This window comes from Symphalangus syndactylus, chromosome 10 (genome assembly GCF_028878055.3).
Source record: "Symphalangus syndactylus isolate Jambi chromosome 10, NHGRI_mSymSyn1-v2.1_pri, whole genome shotgun sequence".
NCBI classification, from domain to species: Eukaryota; Metazoa; Chordata; class Mammalia; order Primates; family Hylobatidae; genus Symphalangus; species Symphalangus syndactylus.
Window position 1 is genome coordinate 108,292,576 of NC_072432.2, and position 15,504 is coordinate 108,308,079.

At 41.1% G+C, this 15,504-nt stretch overlaps 1 protein-coding gene across 1 annotated transcript in view; it reads right to left on the minus strand.

Annotated features, from left to right (window-relative positions):
• Positions 1-3,482: 3,482 nt before the first annotated feature.
• LOC129491657 (collagen alpha-4(VI) chain-like) overlaps positions 3,483-15,504 on the minus strand; it is a 91,168-nt gene continuing 79,146 nt past the window's right edge. Inside the window, exons 34-37 of the mRNA XM_063610758.1 lie at positions 12,781-13,464; positions 10,911-11,007; positions 10,034-10,263; positions 3,483-4,164 (exon numbers count right to left, since the gene is read on the minus strand). Of these exons, the coding sequence (XP_063466828.1) occupies positions 3,992-4,164; positions 10,034-10,263; positions 10,911-11,007; positions 12,781-13,464 (1,184 nt within the window). The 3' untranslated portion in view covers positions 3,483-3,991. The remainder of the gene's footprint in view (positions 4,165-10,033; positions 10,264-10,910; positions 11,008-12,780; positions 13,465-15,504) is intronic.

Consider the following 15,504-nt stretch of genomic DNA (forward strand, 5'->3'; position numbering starts at 1 on the left):
ATGCAAAGGCTAGATCTCTGAGAACTTGCACAGATGATTTTCACTGTGTCCTGTTGGATTTTGGAAGCTAGGGAAATTTGAAAACAATGCAAAAGGACATTCCAGGTAAAGGGACTATGATGAGTGTGGTTTGTGCTCTACAGTTCCTGCTTCAAGGAAGAACTTGTTGCCCCACCTGCTAGGAGTGCTGTGAGCAGAAAGGCTTCAGCTGGTCCCCTTTAGAGCCTGCCACAGTTTCAGAGCTGCCTCGTACACAGGTATGCCATTCTGGGGGATGGAGGCAGGGGATACAGACCCAGCCAAGTCAGCCCACACTGGGGTAACTCACACAAGCCCACTTAGGTCCAGAGATCCCTGTGGGGTTGGCTGAGGCTGCCATCACAACTGACCTGCACTGCAGTTCAACTTCTCTTTCAGTCCATTCCTACTTCCACCCAGGCCGGAACCAGAGGGGTGGGGTGGGATGGGGTGGGGTGGGGGCGGGGCCAGCAAATGGAAGTGCAGGCAATCTGAGGCAGAAATCAAGCCCATCCTCCCACCCCTGTGGCTCTGACTTTCAGAATTCTTTGGTGGCAGCTAATGGTTTGGAACAAATGCAGTATAGCTCAAGGAGCCCTAGTCTCAGGATAAAAAGGAGTTCAAGGCCAGTTTCTGTTACGGGTCTGAGCCAAGCCACATCAATTCTGTAAGATAGTTTCTTTATCCCAAAATGGGAAGAACAATGCCAACATCCCAGATTTGGTGGTGGGGCTGGGCAAATACATGACATAACATGGGAAAGTGCTTTATAAACTGTGTATACAAGAGTGGGGATGAATATTGAAACAATAGACAATTGTTTCTGCCCTTGGCTATATTGTTGCTACCTCGGAATTTACGGAGTATAAGGTTTATGCTGAGAGTCAGAAGAGCTCCGTGAAAGGGTTATACCGCCACCTAGTAAACACAGGGAGAACTGCAGGTGGATCTCATGAATGTTCCAAGGATGTGTAAACTTTAAAATCCTAAACCCCTATCGGCTGAATGAACTCTCTCTTGGCAAAGGGAACCCCAGAAATACCTTAAAACTGAATTCCCAGCCATGACGGGATGGAAAGTCAGACATGCCTGGTTATACCTCCTCCCTTTTAGAGTTTAGACGCAACTGACCAGCATTAATGTTAAAATAGGGATCATAAGAATGACAGAGGAGATTTTCATGGCAGTAAGATACCAAATTATAAACAGGACCTAAGACCATGCCAGGCAAGGGTTAAGTCACACACTCCTGCACTTAAAGAATCAACTATGTTCTAACTGCCACAAGGTTTCTCTTTTTCTCTAGCAGCTAAACAAGTACTGGCGTCCAGATAAACAGTATTAAAACAATTACGGCTCATCCAGCTCACAGATGCTGATTCACTGAACCCCTGTTCCACCAACCAGAAACAGCTTTGACTGGACAAGAGGCTGATTTCAGTAACTTTCTCCTGATGAGAAGACCACCAGCCATGGACTGGTTCTTGCTGGTTTACAGAGACTGCACGCCTGTGTGCCTTCATGTCCTGAAAAGATCTTTTGACATTTAGGGGCTAGATATAATACATTTCATCTATTCATTTCAAAATGAACATCAGTCATAAGTTATATGTATGTTTATCTAATATGCCTGTGTCAGGACCACTTTCTTGAATACCCAGCTCCTCCTGTAACTTGTTGAACATGTATGTTTAGCCAACCTGTTCAGCACAAAACTCCTACCCCAACCCCTCCTCCTTCCAAACGCCTGTCTCTGGTCTTGGCTAGAGGCAGGATTCCCAGCCTGTGGGACAACCACCTTGCAGGCTGTAACCTTTTATAAGAATTAAAGCCTCTCTCTTCTAAATTTATAAATTATGTTTTTTTGTAAGTTAACAAATGAGGACAATCAACACACTTGAATGTTTCTTCCCAATGATCTTATTATTGAAGCTTTGCCTTGGTGTTCCCAGCTCCTGGACATAGGAAGGGAAGAATGGGAATAAGAAATAGAAAATAAATCACCGTTCAAATCAAATACCATCCTCAGGATAGATCACTTTGGCCATTTTATGCTCAGGCAGCTGAAGTTATGCTTAAAATAGAGAAATGCATATACCCATTCATATGATGAGCAGCTCTGTGGCAGGATGGAGCATCTGCCATTTAATTCCCATCAAAAATCAGTTGCCTATATTGTGTTAAGGAAGAAAAAGAAGGTAGTATATTCATTCATCAGAAAAAGTCTGGATTATATCAGAACGGTTACCTTTGGGAGAAAAGATTATAGGTGATCTTTATTTTTTCCATGTGCATTTCTGTGTCTTATAGATTTGCTACCATGAACACAGTCATCCTTTTGTGATATATTAAAATGATCGTTATAAAAATAGAATTTAAAATGTGCTTCTTTGAACATTTTGTATAAAGCTGATTCCATTCCGCCTGCTATGTCGCCAGACTGTGTGGAGGAACACACAGATTATAGCAGTCCCACTTACAGAACCAGGGACTTACCAGGAAGCAACTCCATCCTGTGTCCCTGGGGGACAACCAGCTGCTTGTGATCAGCTATGGACTGAACGTTTGTGTTTCTCCAGAATTCATATTGTCCCCTAATGTGGCTATAGTTGTATTTAGGGCCTTAGGAGGTAATTAAAGTTAAATGAGGTCATAAGAATGGTCCCTAGTCCAATAAGAGTGGTGTGCTTATAAGAAGAGACACCAGAGCCAGGTGCAGTGGCTCATGCCTGTAGTCCTAGCTACTCAGGAGGCTGAGGCAGGAAGATCATTTAAGCCCAAGACATTGAGGCTTGCCAAGGCAATATTGGTATAGTGAGGCCCTGTCTCAAATGAAAAAAAAAAAGACACCAGAGAGCTTGGGTCTTTTCTTTCTTGCTGTCTTTATGAGAATGCACTGAGGAAAGGCCATGTGAGGACCCAACGGGAAGGTAGTCATTTGCAAGCCAGGAAGAGCGCCCTCAGTGCTGTGATCTTGAACTTCTAGCCTCCAGAACTGTGAGAAATAAATTTCTGTGGTTTAAGCCCGTGGTATTTTGCTATGTCAGCCCCAGCTGACTAATGCATGATCTTACAGAGGCCCCAAGCCATGCATCCTCAATGGCCCACAGATCTCCTCCACACAGTTCCCAATTCTGTCTGGAAGCTGGGCCCATGGTTAGAGGCCCAGAGAATCAAGCCATGAGGCAGAGGAAAATCTCACAAAAAACACAATTTTCCTTAATATCTTTGCTGCAAAATGTTTCATCCATGGTGAATGTAAACCTTTCATTTCACTTTTCATTAATAATGTCAGCCTTAATTGTTGAGTCACCATGTTTTGAAGGACAGAAATCACTATAATGGGTGCCAAAGGGTTGGTCTCATGGAAAAATCACTGCTGTCTCTTCATCAACCACAATGTCACAAAGTATAGCACAGATTGTAGTGAGTAAGAATCACACACAGTCTCATGCTGAATGATTTAATAAAGAATGCCTTTATTTATCTACATTAAGTAGTAAGGATGAAGGTCGTTCACATTAGATGTCCCTTTTTCCAGGCCCTCTCTTTGACTAATATTTCCCTATTCTCTGGTGGTAAAAAAAAAAACAAACAAACCAAGTTTCGATTCATTTCTGAATTAGGCTTTTCTCACTGCTTACACTGATTTTTATTTTGCTACATAGCACCACCAAATTTTAAAATAATATTATAGGTCAAGTTTAAGTTTCTTTTTCATTCAGTCCTAATTCATTTAAATATCTTTCAGTTACTTTTTTAACTATTAGAATTCAGTCCTCAAGTCACAAATCATCTGGCCCAAGTCCTTGTTGGCGGGAAAACATTCAGGCATTTAGGAATCTGATGTCCAAGGTGTTGGAATGGGCTATGTCACTTCTGAGCTGTGAGGTCCTGCCTCAGCCATGGTAATCTCCATTTCATCAGCATTAAAAGCTCTGCCTTTAACAGTAACAGGGCTCTGCCTGTACTGTTACTGTATTGGGACACACTGAGCCTCACATTCTTCCTTGGTTTCAAACCGGTTGGCATTGCCCCCACAGCTGCCATACCAGAACTGCTGGCAAACCCGTTCCTCCTTGTTGTAATACCACTTCAGGGTGTAATCCTGACACTCACCTTCCATTGGATCCATGGAACAAGGACCTGCAACAAAATAAATACAGAGCTGAATTTCCTGCATGAGCATGACAGAAAAAGAGCAATGGTTTGGAGTCACAGACCTGGGAATGAATCTCAGCCTCACCACCAACTAGTTCTGTGACCTTAAGCAAGTAATTTAACCCCTCAGAGTCTCAATTTCCTCAGCTATAGAAGCAATATTTTAAAAAACTTCTATATCACAAGTATGTTATAAAGTGTCATATAACATATGTGAAAGGTGCAACATAGTTATAGCTATGACTTTGCACAGTACCTGGAAGACATGCCACAGATAATGTATAAATGAGTGAATAAATGAATGAATATTAATAAATCTTTCTGATACTGAGCCCTCCTCCCTTGTGTATTATACTGCTTTCCCTCCTTTTGCAAACCATCCCAATCCCTTGTCTCCAGTCTTCTAATGACCTAAGCAAATCTAGCTTATTTATTATTTATAGTACCCTGACTCTTGCCTGAGAAATTAAGACATCTATTAAAGGAAAAACATGATGTTCCTGAACAATTAAAAACAGCATTGGAAATCAACACATTACAACAAAACAAGATCTGAGACTCCCTGAATTTTACAAGAGGCAATGATTTTCCCAGGTATATAACCCTCCCCACCTCAACTTCTAGGGAGCACAGATTTCCTTGGGTATCCTTTGTATCACATAGAAGTATTTCTGACCCAGGTTGGCCCTGAAGCACTGAATGCTGCCATCCTCCCCATAGTTCCTCCTAGGCCTTCCACGTACCCTTAAATAAAGAGGATAATATCTTCAAAAACACAAGCCTTAAAATTCATGCTTTGTTTCTGTGAAACTATCTGCTAACCTCCCAATAGTATAATCAACACAGACTAGTTTTCTAGGAGAGGTGACCAGATGTACTGTATCCACAGGGATGAGATACGCCCTTAGTTTGGTAAGAAATTGATCATGGAAATAGTCCTATGCTTTGAATAGTCATATTTGAATTTGCTCACTGCATGACCCCTACTCTGGAGGATATAAGTTAACAAGCAGTACAGGTCCAGGAGAAGTAAGAGAAGTACTTATTCAAAAACCTGTTGTTGTCAGCAGAAAAACACTCCAATGGTGAGCTCTTTGCTATACTCTCTAGAGCCAACAAATAGACTCGGGTTAGTTATCAGCCGGCACCGACCTCTGCCATTACAACTGATTCTGAACTGACAAACCAAGAATTCATTCAAATATATCCATCACTTTTCCTAGGGACACTCTGTCATCTTTAGAAGCTCCACCCTTGCTTTGGGTCTGAGAGACAATCAAACAGGGACTGCTCTTCCTAAATTAGACTTCTAGAGTAGCACTTTCTATAACGATGAAATGTTTGAAATAATGGAAAATCTGTGCTGTCCAATACAGTAGCCACCACTCCCATGTGGCTGTTGAGCATTTGAAATGTGGCTAGTGCAATCAAGGAACTTAAATGTTAATATTATTTAATTTTGAAGTATTAACATTTAAATGTAAATAGCCAATGTGGCTAGCAGTTATTATATTGGTCAGTACAGCTATAGGTGAAAGAGTCCTTCATGCTTCATGCTAATTATCTCTAAATTATCTTTGTAGCTTAACACTCAGAATACCACTAGTCTTAACTGTTCTTTTACCAGTATGTTAAGGCATTGAGGGCCAACAAATTTTTACCCAAGAAATTATTGCTAGCCCCCAGTCTTATATTTGGCTTTATTTTTTACCATTAATATTAACCTTTGCCTTCTTGGAAGAACTATGCGGTGGCAGTAACAATTTTACTCACAGTAGTTCATGGAATCCAGGAGTAAAGAAAGGCAAAGGTGAAGATAAGAAAAGAGTTGGCAGGTATGAAGAGCAGCTACAATGAAATTATAATTTTGCTCCAGCTTATTCTATTCCCTGGCATGTATGTCTTATAGCCCTACTTGGAGGGGAAAACCAAAACATTGGTCTGTGTGCTTTGCATATAACACTGAAATTGAAAATGTACCAAGATCAGCCCGGCACCTGTGAAGAGAGATAACATTTAATTCTTCACACGTAGGTGCAATGAAAGGTAGCAGGCACTATGGCAGAATTTGTCTTAAGATTCAGGAGCACCAAGGAGGCTGTGAAAATTTAAAACTACCTGCGGACATAGAAAAAACTCTAAGGAAAGGTGAAACTTGAGCTGAGTAGTGAAAGATGAGTAGATATAGCCCACATGGACACTGTGGAGGAAATGTAGACAGTCAGGTGAGGGTAAGCAATGGTACAGAGATCTGGAATAAATCGCAGGGCATAAAGGCCATGAAAGGCATATGCAGGGAAGTGGCAGCCAGTAAAGCCCCAGAGGACCAAAGTAGGGGTCTAATTGTAAAGGCCCGTGTGCCTTCCACAGGCACCTGAACGTTATCTTATAAACAATGAGGAACCATAAAAGAGGAGAAGGGACACAACCATATTTGTGTTTTAGAAATGTCAATCAGCTGTTTAGAATGGAATTGGCAGGAGGACAAATTGGAATCAAGGAGACCAGTTAGACAGCAGGAGGCAAGGGAGAAGAGTTCCACTAGAATAATATTGGGCAATCAGGCATTTTTTTGAAAGAAGACATCCAAGCAGCCAACAAATGTGAAAAAATACTCAACATCAATAATCATCAGAGAAATGCTAATTAAAACCACAAGGAGATAGCATTTAGAGTAGTCAGAATGACTATTATTAAAAGGTCAGAAAACAACAGATGTTAGTGAGAACGTGGAGAAAGGGAACGCTACTGGTGGGAATGTAAATTAGTACAATCGCTATGGAAAACAGTATGAAGAGTTCTCAGAGAACTAAAAACAGAACTACTCTTCAATCCAGCATCTCCACTTCTGAGTATCTGCCCAAAGGAGAAGAAATTATTATAGCAAAAACACACCTACACCCATATGCTCATAGGAACACTATTCACAATAGCAAAGTCATGGAATCAACCTAAATGTTTATCAATGAATTATTGGATTAAAAACGTGGTATATATACCATGGAATACTACTCATCCATAAAAAAGAATGAAATCACATCTTTTGCAGCAACATGGATAGAACTGTAGGATATTATCCTAAGTGAAATGATACAGAAATAGAAAGTCAAAAACTGCATGTTCTCACATGTATGTAGGAGCTAAACATTTGGTATATGTGGGCATACAGAGTGGAATAAGACATTGGAGACTCCAAATGGTGGGAGGGCCAGGGCAGGGGCAGGGGCATATAGGATGAGATACTATCTTTTGGGTACAACGTACACTATTTGGGTAATGAGTACTCTAATAGGCCAGACTTCACCAATGTGCAATATATCCACATGTACTTGCACTCCTACATCTAATTAATTAATTTTTAAAAAATAATACTGAGTTTTGGCTTTCCATTCCTGGCCAGTGGTGGTTCATACACATAAAGATAGTTGGTAAAGGAAGAGAAGGAGATTTGAATGGGAAAGACAATGAGTTGGGTTTGTTGAACTAAGTTGGTTTGATGTGACTGCAGGCAAGTCCAGTGGAACGATCTGGAGGGTAATTGAATACACTAGGCTATAGCACAGGAGAGAGTTATAGTGGAAGATATGGATTTGAGAGTCACCAGCACAGAGGGGATAGTTGATGTTGAGGGGGGGATGCATACCTAAGTAGTGTGGTGTGTGCAGAGTGTTTGGAGAACTGAAGAAAGAATCATGGGGAAGGGTGTAGCAGATTCATCATGACATTAATAAAGCCTAGGCTTCAGAGCAAATCATTTGCATAAGGCTCTTCTAAATGAATATTCACTTTTCACTTAATTTTAATAATTTTTTTTAACCTTTTTCTTAAAGAGGGCCCCCAAATTGTATAAATTCCATAAAACCTGAATCCCCCTGTGAAGGTGGATCTGGGAAGAGGAGCCCACAAAGACAGACTAGCCAGAATAGAAGAACAAGAGAATATTGTCTCCAAAGCTGTGAGAGGAGAGGGTTTAAAGAGGAAGGTAGTGGCCAATAGTGGCCAGATCCTAAGAAGCACAAGTCAACAAGGTCTGGAAGAGCCCTTTGGTCTTTCTTGACAATTCAGAATAAGAGAAGGGCCATTTCTTTTCTCCAACTGGAGGGCAGGAAGAGAGGCTTGCAGAAATACAGAAAGTTACAGGAGGTTGCGCTCGGTCACCTTTATTTCTTTTGAAAAGAATAAAAAAAGAGGGAGGCATATCTGCTAGAGGAAGAGGCATGGAGGAAGGACCTTGAGGAGGTGGTGAGGGTTTTGAATGGCCTTGGAATGAAAACAGAAAGGAAAGTGTCCAGCCAGAGCCATGTAACAACAGAGCAGCTGAGAAGTATCGGGGACCTTTAAACTTGTTTTCGTCTGTGAATGGGATTGGATTAGTTGACTAGGAAACTCTCCCCCAACATTTCCACCTTGATTTTATGAGAAAGAATGCCTTAAAGCAGTAGTTCTCACTCTTGATTGTTCAGTGGAATCACTGGGTAAGTCCCACACCCAGAGATTCTGACTGATTTGGGCTGAGGTCAATCATTAAAGATCCCCAGGTGACTCTAATGTACAATCAAGACTGAAAATCACTACCTTAGTAAGATTACCTGAGGATATTCTATACTGAAAACATGAGAACCAACAAGGAAAGTTCTTCTATGTTTAATATTCTAGCCTAAGGAGGTGGTATTCCTATGTCTGCCTGATTCTGTTATTTATTTTGGACATGTGTTTGCTTTGAAATCTAAAAGGTATCACGTATCATCAGCATCTTAACAACTAACTTGTGTGGATGTATACTATGTGGCAAACACATGAATTATCAAGTTGTATTGTCAAACCTATGAGGTAGGGACTCATATAATCCCCACTTTACAGAGCAGAAAACTGAGTCACCGAGAGAGTGAATAACTCCCATGGCCACCTAGCCAGTAGCCCCAGATGGAGAATCGTCTAGGCACATTCAAAACCTCAGATAAATGATCTCTCCTTTAATGTAACCAGGACTAACCACACCACTCACTAGAAATTCTTTCAGCTATCTTGAATCACTTTCCAGAAATTCACAGAGAAGTTTTCCTGTATCTCTTTCTCATGTGTTTAGTGTTCTGCTTAATTTGTTGATCACATATAAAAAGTAACTTGGCGGCAAGTGCAGTGGCTCATGCCAGTAATCCCAGCACTTTGGGAGGCCGTGGCAGGAGAATCACTTGAGGTGAGGAGTTCGAGACCAGCCTGGCCAACATGGTGAAACCCTGTCTCTACTAAAAATATAAAACTTAGCCAGGCTTGGTGGCGGGCTCTTGTAATCCCAGCTACTCAGGAGGCTGAGGCAGAAGAATCGCTTGAACCCAGGAGGCAGAGGTTGCAATGAGCTGAGATCATGCCACTGCACTCTGGCCTGGGTGACAGTGAGACTCTGTCTCAAAAAAAAAAAAAAAAAAAAGAACTTGGCATTTGCATTACTGCATGCTATAATCCAAAACTGATGCTACAGTTGTTTTAGATGTATCTGAAATGTAGAGCCTGTCTCCAAGTAGGTGCATTTCAAGGTCAGGAGTATCTTCACCACTTCTGCAATAACTCATTGCTTCTCTGCAAAGGTGGTGCAGACACTTCATAGAGTGTGCCTTCATAGTATACCCTGAAATAACTTTCATCCAGCTCCAGTTTGACAGCCAGGTGAAAGGTAGCTTTTGTCTTTCTTTTTAAACTGTTTTCTTTAGCTGCATACATGAACCTGTGGATTTGTAAGCAAACTGAATTAAAAAAAATTGCATGATAACACAGTGCACAGGATTTTTTTTAAGAAAAAGTTAAAAATGAAAAAAGTGAATCCAACTTAAGGACCAAGAAGTAGTTTGGTTTTTACCATAGGTAGTGTCTGCATTTATTTCTTTTCTAGTTTCTTTTTGTTTTGCTGGTATTTCTTGTTCATTTTCTTCAATGTCATATTTGTTATTTTCATAATTTTTAAGTGCTTCTTGCTGAGTTATAGGTGTTGTGATGTCTTTTCTCTTCTCTTCTAGAAAAATGCCTGTTGCTTCAAATGCTTCCAAATCATCAGCCAAGCCAGACATACCAAACTGGTGCCTGGGCAACCTGTATAGAAACAATCCATGTCAAACTGCATGAAAAAAATCTCAAGAACTGAGAGGCTCAACTGTTGTTACTTTTATTGCTGTGATTTGTAAGCCTTATGTTTGGGCATTTCCTAATGACTGTGTTATTGCATTAACTATTTTCTTAGCTTTGCAGACATGTTTGAAAAATCAGAATGATATGTTTGGCATTATCAATTTTACCTCTGGGATATGGAATTCAAGCTTGGGGCGATATAGTAGGATGGAAATTGGTAGAAATTGGTAGAATGCCAAGACCAGCCTTGGCAACATGGTGAAACTATCCCTACAAAAAGTACAAAACCAGCAGGGTGTGTTGGCATGGGCCTGTAGTCCCAGCAACGTGAGAGGCTAAGGCAGGAGGATTGCTTGAGCCTGGGAAGTGAAGGCTGCAGTGATCCGAGGTTATGCCACTGCACTCCAGCCCAGGCAATAGAGCAAAACCCTGTCTGAAGAAAATAAAAGAAAGACAATCCATATCAGAACTGTCAAACCCAGGAGCATCCCAGGACCAGTGGTTTAGGTCAAGTTGAGGACTAGCATTGCATATGACCTTTCTTTAGGGAGAAAGTCTCTTCTGCCTTGGGGCAGAGGTATGGACCAATCTCAACCCTGTCCTCAACCCACCTGTTGACAGGCGTGACTAATTGCAGGACAGTGTCCCCACGGTGTAGGCCCCCACATTCTTCAATGAGCTCTGGGGATGGGTACTGGTTTGTCCCACCTAAAAGTAAAATAAAAAATCAAGTCAAATATAAAATAATATAAAATTCTAAAATAAAATAAAACAAAATATTATCCACGAAGACATCAAATTCAAAACACAAAATCAAGTAAAACAAAGCCTAAAATATAAAATAAAACAAATGAAACAAAATGAAATAAAACATAACAATATAAAAATAAAAGCAAATAAAACATTAATGTTTTTAATCCTGGACGACATAAAATCAAAAAGACATAAAATATATTCACATAAAGCACAAAATAAATATAATATAAAAGCAAATAAACAAAATAAAAACATAACATGTATCCTATTACATAAATCATGCAAAGTAAAATCCAACCCAAAAGAAAAACAAAATACAAAATACAATCTAACATAATACAATATAAAAAAAAAGTAAAATTAAATTAAAACAGATTAGAAAAGTGATTCCTTCAGGCTGCTTCTCCTTCAAAGAATCTCTAAGCCATCAGCCTTCTATTAACACTCCCTACATATATAAGAAATCTAAGGTTCAGAGACATTCATGAACTTTTCTAGGATCACATAGCTCACTAATGGCAGAGCTAGGACTAGAACCAATTCACTGATCTTTCTGCCTCTCAAATTGGGGAGGTACAAATGCTGTGTTAGTACTTCTAAGATGTCCATCAAACTCCTTTTATTCTTGTAGTGATGAAGGCACAGATGTCCCTCAAGGCTCCCAATGGGATACCACAACCACCTATAAACTGAGAAACTAATGTCTCCAAGCAAGGAGGGCAAGGAGGCTTCACATGTTACAGCAAAGCACCCTGCACATAAGTTGAATTATGCACTGGAAGATGAAACTCAAGACAAACTGCTAACAATGTGACCAGGATAATACCCTCGTCATCCCAATTCTAAATCTCCATTATCATGCTAGGGATACAGATTCGGCTGCCCACGAATTTAATTCATCTAGTTATAGGAGAAAAAACAATAACAATTCCACTAGTTCTAACTGGAGTTAAGGATGCTCGAGCAGGGGGATGGGGAAGAATTCTGGCTAGGACCCACTGGCACAGCCCTTGACCCTTAATCTTCACTGTTGGTTTCATCAATCCAACCTGAAATGGAAGACCCTAGACTTCTGTCCTGTCTCCCTTACTTCCTAGTGAGTCCCTGAAAACTCCTGACTCCACACTGCCATGTCAACTTCTACTTTAAAATAAACATCAAATAAACTAGGATCATTGGTATCATTCTCAAGCTTGTAAGAAATGCAGACTCTTGTCTCCAATGCAGACCTACCGAATCACAATCTACATTTTAACAAGATCCTCAGGAGATTCACGTGCATGTAAAAATTTGAGAAGCACTGTCAAATACTACTGGAAACTGTAGTACTAAATAGTAATAGCAGTAACTATGCCTTATATGTGTACAATATTGGTGCTTTGAAAGCCCCTCCCTGAACATATGGCTTCACAATTAGAGAAAAGACTGCAATTCTCATTTTGACAAATGAGAAAATTGAAAAGTTACGTGGAAGTCTGAGGCTCCCAGCCACCAAATGAGAAGCTCAGGACAAAAAACCATCGCTAGACTTGACACAATGTCAGGGCAGTAATAGTGCAGGGTTTTCAGGAAATGGGGTGCTCCCTGGCGTTTCCCAGGGATGCTGGGCTACAAACATTAGGCAATAGTGCATCTGTAACAGGCACCTGCATGCCCAAATGCCAGGCTCTGTAAATTCCTCTCCCCACTCCACCCAAGGTGCCCTAGTTCCCGGGGACTGCTCACTTTTTAGGAGGTTCAGGAAGGCCCGAGTGAATCCCCGAGCGTAGTTAACCTCTGGCTCCGAGACCCCTTGTAGGCGCAGTAGATGCTGCTCAGAGGGAGCACTGACCAGCTCGGCTAGCTCGGCTAGCTCATGGGTCCCCACACCCGGACCCAAGGCCAGCACAAAGAGGGTGATGCCCTTGCATTTGGCCTCCAGGGACAGAGTCCATAGCTTCTCCCTGTCCCAGCTACTTGTCTCGCTGGCCACGATGGCGAAGAGGACTTGTGCCCTCCGCGGCCGAGGGGCTGCCAGGAGCACATTCTCCAGCGTCCACTCCAGGGCGTGGCCCAGGGCCGGGGTTCCCTGTAAGGGGCGGGCTGAAGCCTCGCGCACATGTCTCTGCATCTGCGTCCGGTTGCCATAGGTGGTCAAGTGGAAGCCCTCGAGCACAGGGAGGCGACCCACACCCGGCCAGAAGTTGGGTGTCGTGTGCGTCACCAGGGCCACACGCGCCCCACGGTGGGACGCGCCCGGCTGCTCAGCCACCTCCAGGTCTTCTAGCGCGGCGTCCACTAGACTCAAAGACCCGCGGTACACATCGGCATCCACTCCATAGGAGCTGTCCACCACAAACACCAAGTCCACGTCCACCTCCTGCGGCACCAGCGCTCCAGCCGGGCATTCTGGGTCTGGTCTGCATTTGTCTAGGAAAGAAGTGCAGGGAGAGGCCGGAGTTAAACCACGCATCCCCTTCCTTTCCATGCAAAACACAGTTCCAGACCCTCAATAAGGACAGCCGTCTCTGAGCACTATCTTCCAGGCATTGTGGTGAGGTGGCAAGTCAATGGGCAGTGTAAATGAGCTCATTTCTCATAAGAAGAATTGAGATCGATTGCACACTTAATGTTTTCAACCACTAGGCCATATGGCTTCCCAGTCTCTGTGTTCACAGACGGCACCTCTATTTCCTCCTCCAAAAAATAATTATAATCTAATACTAGATTATAATCTAACAATAGATAAATCAACACTAGTGGGAAACCACGTAAAAAAAAACATTGATTGCTAGAGCTGGAAGTGACCTTAACGACCATGTGAAAGTGCCTTTTTTTTAAGGTTAAGAAAAAAAGATCAAATATTGCCAATTTTAAATGAAAAGCTAATAGTGTAGTCTTGGAGCTCTTAAGCTGGTTCAGCATCAAAATGGCATGTAGAATTTTTTTTTTCTTTTTTTACTGTAGATTCCCAGGCTCTAGCCACGCCAAGATTCTGGTTTGGTAGTGTTGGGAGGGAGCTCAGAATCTATCATTGAAATGTACACAGGTATTCTGATGAACAATGGTGTTAGGGACCCACTGCTGAGGCAAAATCTTTCATTTAGAACTGGCGGGGGCAGGTGTTCTTAACCTGGGAACCACAGTCTCCCAAGGTGTCTGTGAATGAGGATGGGAAAAAATTACATCTTTATTTTCACTACCTCTATTGAAATAAAATTTAACATTTCTTTTCACTGTGCATAAAGACAACAAACAACTATAATACTAGTGATTCCGACACCAACAGAAAGCACTGATTTCCTTATCAGTGGTTGCAAATGGCTCAATATTATTTACACTCACTAGTACTTTGAAATAATAGTTATTGAACCTGCTAGATCTTATCGTTTAAAATGCGAATAAAAAAGCACATGACAAATGGGTTAAGAATGTGTTATATATATACAACAGAATACTATTCAGCCTTTTTAAAAAAGCAGGAAATTCTGTCATTTGTGATGTGGATGAACCTAGAGGACATTATGCTAAGTGAAATAAGCCGGGTACAGGAAGACAAATATTGCATGATAATATGTGGAATATAAAAAGTTCAAACTCATAGAAATAGAGGGTAGGGAGGGTGGCAGGGAGGTGAATGGGGAAAGGAGGTACATTAGTCAAACGGTACAAAGTTTAAGTTAGACAGAAGGATAGGTTCTGGTGGTCTGTTGCACAGCATGGTGTTACAGTCAGTAATAATGTATTGTATATTTCAAAATAGCTTTAAAAAGTGGATTTTAAACATATTCACCATACACAAGTGATAAGTATTTGAAGCAATTGTTATGTTAATTGGCCTGATTTCATCATTCAACAATGTATACATGCATTGAAACATCACTGTGCCCCATAAATTTATATAATTATTATTTGTCAATTAAAAATAAAACTTTTAAAAATATATATATTACTGTATGAAAATTTTTAAGTATTTTGATAATTTCAATGTAATCATTTTCCTTTGTAATCCTGTTTTTTTATTTTATGCACTGAAAAACATTATTCTAAGGAGAGCATAGGTTTAACCAGATGCAGAAGGGATCTATGATACCAAGAAAGGTTAAAAACTCCTAATCCAGTCATTAGCAAAGCACAGGGGTAATAGTCAAGAGCTCAGCAACCCAGCTGCCTGGTTCAGTCCAGGGCTATTCCTTACTCAGCATGTGACCTTGGGTAAATTAGTCTCCCCAGAACCTCAGTTTCCTCATTTGACACATGGAGCTAATGATTATGATAATAATAGCACTTCCTTTTGAGGTTGTCTATGAAGTTTAAAAGAAAAACTGAGTTAATTTATATGTAAGTGTTCAAAACAATGCCTGACGCATAGTAAAACCTCGATGAACACTAGCTAGGTTTAGGTTTCTAGAGGAGAGGGAACTGAGGCCCGAAAAAGCAATATGTCAGATTAGATGATGGATGTGAAAG